Source organism: Cynara cardunculus, assembly GCF_001531365.2.
Source record: "Cynara cardunculus var. scolymus isolate 2C chromosome LG 5, CcrdV1, whole genome shotgun sequence".
In the NCBI taxonomy this organism is placed as follows: Eukaryota; Viridiplantae; Streptophyta; class Magnoliopsida; order Asterales; family Asteraceae; genus Cynara; species Cynara cardunculus.
Window position 1 is genome coordinate 7754133 of NC_037532.1, and position 7524 is coordinate 7761656.

Sequence of the window (7524 nt, forward strand, 5' to 3'; positions counted from 1 at the left end):
TATTTTATTCAAAAATAAAAACAGCATCGCTTTCTCAAAATCACATAAAGTCATATTATAACATCGACTGAGATAAAGAATAAAATGAAATATTAAAAACACGATGTATCTCGCTGCATTGCGCGAGTACTCTTCTAGTATTCTATAAAAAAAGGAGATGCATTGATGCAAATTATTTCATGTTTCATATATATTTATGTTAGATAATTAACAATTCTTGTTATAACTATGTAGGTTAAATAAGAATGCCAGATAGGACCAGGGGTATAGCTCATGGAGCATTTTATGCTTAATTTGATGGGCAGATTTCTTAATTTTATTAATATTGTTACCACATGAATGGAAAAACTTGAGTTATTCCAAGGGTTTCTTCTGTTAGATCTATAGCTGGCTTTATTACGACTGTCCTATCTGTTGGCTAAAGGAAATTTGAACAAAAAGGGACAATTTAGTGAGCATGTAGTGCATGATGATCCAAGAAATAACTATCTGATATTCTGACCTGTGGTGCTTCACATTCCTGATCTGAATTGTCAGGGCCTACACTTATATCCATGTTAGATTTATATTTTTAGGATTTCACGTCTTAGCCCATTAACAAAGCATTATTTTAACCTTATGTTACATGGTATTGTAGCTGTTTATGGAACCGAGAAAACAAATTAATCCTAGCCCAGCAATAACTTGCTGCCAACTACCAATGTGGTGGTTTGAATCTGCATCAAGAATGGAAATTGCATGGTTGTCTTTCACTGTTTTATTTTGCTCATTTTAGTCACTGCACCTCATGATCCTCAACACACTCATATTGTGCTGTCAGCTGATGCAATATGAGATTGCACTTCCCTGGCAAACCCTGTTTTGACTCACTGAACTGTAATACTCAGTGGCTTGTAAAGTCAATTTGACACCATCCTCGTCATTTGATGCCTTTCAAAGACACTATCTTGGTCAATTGGCCAAAACCCTAAAGACAGTCAAAATTTACGTATACTTTATTGATGAATTCTAAGATCTGTACTAATATATTAAGCTGTTAAGTTTTTGTAGGATCCTAATCACTACCATTCATGCCGTGCTAGAATTTATTGTCCATTTTAATATCTCAATCATACTCCTATCAAGATGTAAATATATAATGTTTTCTTGAATGGAGTTGGTATGGAGAGCTTGAAATTTATGGATTTTGGTGTCATTAGAAGGTGCAACACAATAAAGGATGATGGGAGTATGAACCAAGTTCCTCCATTTGCAAATAAAATTTGTTTGTTCTGTTTTCTTCCCTATCATGTCACACTTGTAAGATCTGGTACATTTACTTGAGTTATAATACTTTGCAATATCTTTTTATTACTTTTTTATGAGATAATGTTCCATGTGTTATTCATTAGACGAAATTATTCACTCGAGCAACGAGAGAAGAAAGTACCATATTATTTATTTGGTTATTATTTGATCGCTTTTTGTACATCGATTTCCCATTAGAAATCTCATACCTGTTCCAAGGGCCCAAGTGTTTTCATGTTCTGCTAGATGCATATAATAAACGAATACAGATACTTGTTTCCAAGAACAATGTTTATTACAATAATATGTTCTCATGAAGTTTCATCTTTTAGCATTTGTTTGTGTTTCTGTATGATTTCATGCGTCGATGTTTTACTTCTGTTCAGGCAGCTAAGATCTGCAACAACTTATCAATGGCTGTGAGTATGCTTGGTGTCTCTGAAGCCTTTGTTCTTGGCCAGTCTTTAGGCATTACAGCCAGTACCCTAACAAAAATATTCAACTCTTCAACTGCCCGTTGTTGGAGTAGGTAGTACTTGATGTTTTAAATTATGGTGTTTCCCTTTTCTGTAAGCCAAATCTGGATTTGACCAATGATTCTAGACTAAATTTACTTTGTCCGTGATCAGGCCCTTCTACTCATAAGAAAATGCTTTGAAGTGCTATAAAGCCTTGTCTCTACTAGAGATGCAATAAAAGGCCGAAGCCCAAGTCAGGCCGAAGCCCAAGTCAAGCCTAAAAAATCCCGATCAAGCCAAGGTTTTTTCAGAAGCCCGAAAATCCCAGAAAAGCTCTAAAAAGTCCGATTGGGCCCATTTTCACACAAAAAGTCGGGCCTAGGCCTGAAAAGGCCCGGGCTTTTCTTTTGGCTTGCAAAAAAGGGCTTGGATCTCTAGTCTCTACCATTTAATTTGTGGTTGGGTCGTGATTTTTGACCCTCAGCGGCTACACAAACAAATTACTACTTAGAACTGACTCAAAATTGCATCTTCTACTGATCAAAAGATGCAAATTTGAAGTTCTATAAAGGCTTTGTCTCTCGACCATCCGAGTTGTAGTTGGCTTGTGCTTTTTCGTCCTCAATGGCAACACAAACTTATTACTACTAAGCATCCAAATGCTAGAAATAATTCTTATTGTTCTATATTCTGTCATTTTGAATTTATGATTGGCTTCCAGATATGTTTCTAGAAGAACTTGTAAAAATACTAATATCATCTATGTACCTGTCAGTGATACATATAACCCCGTACCTGGTGTGATAGATGGGGTGCCCTCCTCCAGAAATTATGATGGTGGATTTGCATCTACTCTTATGGTATGTGATCCTACCTAGTTTTGCAATTTTTCCATCTGATTCTTTCTTTCCATTTTTCCCTCTTATGCCAATTAGATTCATGCCTAGTCCTGAAAGGCTGTTTCTTTCCTTTTTTCCTTCTTATCGTTGCATAAGGAAATACTTGGGAGCCTTTACTTGAAGATCCTATACCGTCATCATCTACATTACACATTGATTGCAACTTTTTTAACATGAATTCAGGATATGCCGACATTACATATTCCTCACTTCAGTCAACGTTAACTTGAATACATGGAAACTTACAAAAGAACACCTTTCTTCCTACGTCTATGACTCTATTCCTACAGTACTCATCATGAATGCTCATAACCATCTTATGTAATGCAGGCTAAAGATTTGAACCTTGCTTCATCATCAGCTAAAGAACTTGGTCTGAAATGCCCATTGGCATCTGAAGCAAAAGACATGTAAGAACAACCCCTTTATTAAAACTAACATGAATTGAACCGGAAAATATGAGGGCTTTCCATTGTTCTAGTTTTACTCTTGAGTCGATCATCAGTTTTGTTAGGGATGGAGCTAGAATTACCACTCCAAAATCCTCTATAATTTGCAAAAGACTAGAAATAATACTCCTTCCATCCCAAAATAAATGTTTACAATAAAATAAGACTTGGTTTAAGAAATATGTGAGTATTACACTTTTTAATTAACTGAACTGACAATTTTACCCTTAACGATAGAGGCAAACCTTCTCTCTCTTACCATCCGATCAACTCTTAAATATTTGTGCTTCATAATTAAAGGGTAGAATTGGAAATTTAGTAAATCATCAATATTTATTATATTTAAAATGGACATTTATTTCGAGACAAGTTTAAATTGAAACAAGGACACTTAGTTTGGAATGAAGAACCATGTAAGGTGGATGTATTGGGAAATCCTGTATAGTAGCAAGAATCCTTTTTGATTCAAGGGGATATATGAGTAGACATTTGAAATGGAACAAGCCATCCACTTCAAAGCTAATACCATGCCTTCATGTCAAACACCTCCCTCGTTCAAACCGTTGCTTGTAACTACCATAGTGTTAGAATATGTAGAATCCCATTAGATTACTCTTCAAAAAATCTCTTGGGGGTGATAAAGAAGGTCTCAACATATATTGAGAAAAAATTGTCCAAGTCTAGCCAATATTGGGATTTCAACACGCCATCCAACAGAGGCTAGACGGGTATGGATTATCTCAATGTCAAGAGGGGGCTAGACACTAGACAAACACATGTTGTCCTGAGTGCCTAGAGTTGTAGACTCTGGGTTTGATACCATGTGAAAATATGCGAAACCACATTAGATTACTCTCGAGAAGAGCCATTGAGGTGATAAAGGAGGTTCCAACATATAGCGAGAAGAAATTATCCAAGTTTGACCTATATGTAACTCCAACAAAGTCATTCCCCTAATCATCCAATATCAACAAATTATAGACTTCGTGTTATCGTTTATCTTGTGTTACAGATACGCAAAGCTTTGCGAGGATGGTCATGGAACAAAGGACTTCTCTTGCGCTTTTCGGCATTTCTATTCTGGCAAGGATGAATTGTAATACTATGGTTGAATGAGTTGCCTAGTTCTAGGGCTTGTCTGCATATCCAGATGTGGTTTGCATGATGTATGGACGGGCACTTTATTTAGCTTTCAGGTTTCAGCATCACATCATCAATAAAATATGTGAATAAAATCAAGTATTCAGGCAATGTTGCTAAGTATTTTGGTGTGTCTTTTTTTTTTTTTTTTAATTAACCTGGATATATGACCTGCCATGCGAGCCGACTAATCTTAGGGCAACCACCTGCTTTGTAGATAGCCCGAAGTTATCGCATTTGAACCTCCGTGGCCACAAGGGGATTTTTATTTCTTCTTGGATTTGAACCTGGGACCTCCTGGTACTTTTGACATTTGGAGTCAAGCTCAAACCAATCAGGCACCACCCTTGTGGTTGCATTTTGGTGTCTTTAAGAACCAAAATAAACATACTACGTATAACATATATTAAAGAGGGCTAGAGAAGGAAGGATGTATGCAGGCCTTTCTTCTACCCTTAAAGAGTAGTGGAGAAATCGTTTTCGTGAAAACCCTCGACTTATAAATTTTGGTGTCTTTATCTAGACTTTATAACTAATGGGGAAATAAAAGTATAAGAAGGATTATGCGAGAAGTAAAACATTTCGCAAGAAGGCGCGAAGTCTCAATATCATATATGATTACACTCCTTTGGGTGTGTTTAATCATATATGATTTAGAGTTTATGTGTTGTCAATGCAACATGTATTTAATCATATATGATTAAGCTTGTGTACCATACGTGTAATCATATATGATATTGAAACTTCTCGTCTTCTTATAAAATGTTTAGTTTCTTGTTTGAACCTCATGTGACATGTTTTTTTGCAATTCGTTGCCATTAGACTTATAAAATATATTGATTTTGGCTTTAAGTAATTTTGTCAAAAGCGAGACCTGAAATAGGATGGACGAATTTCTAGCTTGAGCCAACGAATTTTACTTTCCATTTGAACTCGACCTATCACATACAAGATATGGGTGTAGCCATAGGATTCGTTGGTAATTTGAATCGCTTAGAGGAGAAACCTGTTTATTAAAAAAAAAATGGTCTCCAACTCATTTCAAGCACCTATGAAATTGTTCATTTTCTAGGGTTTGATTCGGAATCCACCTCTGAATAGGTCGGAGTTGAAACTCGTTTAGTAAAATGTTAATAGCCTTGGATTCGTTCCAAGCACCTCTTAATTGTTCAATTTCTAAGGTACGAATGTATCATTCAACGGTGTCTCTTTTCTATGGTTATCCTCGTCCTCACTCCTGCTCGTCTCCTCAAGTGTGTTCAACTTCTTCAAAGCAGCCAATGTCCACCCTTTCCGTTCCTTTTGTCATTTCTTATGGAAACCTCTCGGGACTCCTTGAGAAATATAGTTATTAATTTAGAATACTAATGATGTGAAGTGTAATAAATGATCACCTTTATTCTCAAATTTATTCATTTTGGAGTTTGAGATTGCTTATTTGAAATAACTTTTTTTTTTTTTTTCTAAAAAACACTTATCAACTTATTATAAGTCAGAAGGATTTAACTTTTTCAAAAAATACTTATTTATCAGTTTGACACCGATACAACTTGTTTATACAAACACTCAAAAATACTTATTATCGATTCACCAAAATAATTCAATAAATTATTTTTTCAAACAATCTCAAACACCCATTTAAGGATTAATCTGATAATGTCGGTGGATCTTACCTCGACGCTTCTGATCCTAATCTCTTATCATTGCTGTCCTTCTCAACAATCCGACCCTTCAAATAAAACGATAGATGAAGTTATCTTTACGTTTAGCGTTGTTGTTCTCTTGATTGAGTGATTTAGTGGCAGAAGTTTGTCAAAATTATCCTAAATTCGCCTACTTGATGTATTATATTCTCACCCATACCTTAACATCTGTCTCCTATTCGTCTCTTAATTGATAACCATACACGTAATAGGGGTGTCGGTGTTTATGCACACTTGGTGTTTGAAATAATGCTCAAATAAAAGTTCTTTCGTCGAATTGATGATTCTCGTTTGTTGGTATTATTCAAAACCTTGTGAATTCCTAACCAATTTTCAAGATAAAGGAGCATCAGTAGCAGTAGAGTGGGGGATTTAAGATTATGGCAGTGCCGTGGAGTATGACACTCTGGATGGCGAATATGGTGTGGATGGCGCTAAGTGGTTGGGTGATTTCTTGCTTGACAGTTGCTGATGGAATCGCTGCTTCACTTCGTACTGGCGATATCGGTCCATTTCATGTTGGTTAGGTTGGAATTTGCTACCCTTTTCATTGATCTGGTTAGCAATTTTTCCCCAATAACCTGAAAGTTGAAGCAATTTTATGCTTACTGATGATAAGTTTTTGATTTGTGGGTTTTCTGCTGACTGTTACCATCTAAATATTCTTTAGGTTTGAACCCAATAACTATATCATAAACATGTTCAAATTGAGCCCTACTAATACTAATCCATAAATTTTGGATTCGTGGGTTTTCTGCTTATTGTTACCCTCTAATTGCATGAATTTTCCATTGTTGATCTACGATAAATTTCCGAGTCACTTACTGATTGTGGTATTTTAAAATCCATAAACATGTTCATTCAAATCCCCCCTCTTAATCATTGTTGCCACTGCTTCTGGCTGATGAGACTGACTACATATCAAGTCTGAAAATATTTTGATATCAATATACTACAGATGAATATAGTTTGTGCCCCCATTTCACTTCCAACACTGCTTTGACTTCTTGCATTTCTTGGATGCTACATTAAATTGAAAGTGACTTTGATACCATCTTAAATTAAAAGTGACTTTGATACCATCTTGTTTAAGGCATAATGGTATGGAAGTAGATGAAGTGTTGTTGTTATTTAGAGTCTTCATTCTTCAAAGCAACTACTTGACTATATTTACTTAGGTTTGAAGTTCTGAACATGGTTAAGCTTGATGATCATGTTATTTTCTAAGAAGCATTCCTAGTTTCTGGAAGAAGAAAGTGTGGCAATTCTGGTCATTGGCTCTCTCAATGCTATATATTGGGCATCTTGGTCTCTCATGTTTTAGATGACTGATTCTTTTACCTAATTTGGAAACATGTCAAAGTTAATTGCTATTCTTCTTCATGTGAGTTTCTTAGTTATTTTGGTCAGGCTGCTACTCCCCCATCTGAAAATATGTGTTCACTTTTTTGTCCCGAAACAAGGGTCCACTTTAAAAAATAGATGGTTATAACCCTTAATTATGACTCATGAATAGTTAACTGTTGATTAGATGGAGAAATTTCATAAGGGTAAAATTCTCATTTGGTCAAGTAAAATGTGTAATGAT

General features: G+C 35.5%; 2 protein-coding genes across 2 annotated transcripts in view; both read left to right on the plus strand.

Annotated features, from left to right (window-relative positions):
- LOC112512592 (probable 3-hydroxyisobutyrate dehydrogenase, mitochondrial) overlaps positions 1 to 4355 on the plus strand; it is a 13641-nt gene extending 9286 nt beyond the window's left edge. Inside the window, exons 7-10 of the mRNA XM_025118641.1 lie at positions 1674 to 1816; positions 2521 to 2605; positions 2975 to 3054; positions 4106 to 4355. Coding sequence (XP_024974409.1) covers positions 1674 to 1816; positions 2521 to 2605; positions 2975 to 3054; positions 4106 to 4193 — 396 coding nt within the window. The 3' untranslated portion in view covers positions 4194 to 4355. The remainder of the gene's footprint in view (positions 1 to 1673; positions 1817 to 2520; positions 2606 to 2974; positions 3055 to 4105) is intronic.
- Positions 4356 to 5952: 1597 nt separating this feature from the next.
- On the plus strand, positions 5953 to 6494 carry LOC112512743. The gene has a single exon (XM_025118863.1). The coding sequence runs from the start codon at positions 6317 to 6319 to the stop codon at positions 6461 to 6463; it is 147 nt and encodes a 48-aa protein (XP_024974631.1). The 5' UTR covers positions 5953 to 6316; the 3' UTR covers positions 6464 to 6494.
- Positions 6495 to 7524: the final 1030 nt, after the last annotated feature.

Excerpts from the sequence above, each read along its gene's own strand:
- LOC112512743 (XM_025118863.1), top strand. The coding sequence starts at position 6,317 with ATGGCAGTGCCGTGGAGTATGACACTCTGGATGGCGAATATGGTGTGG.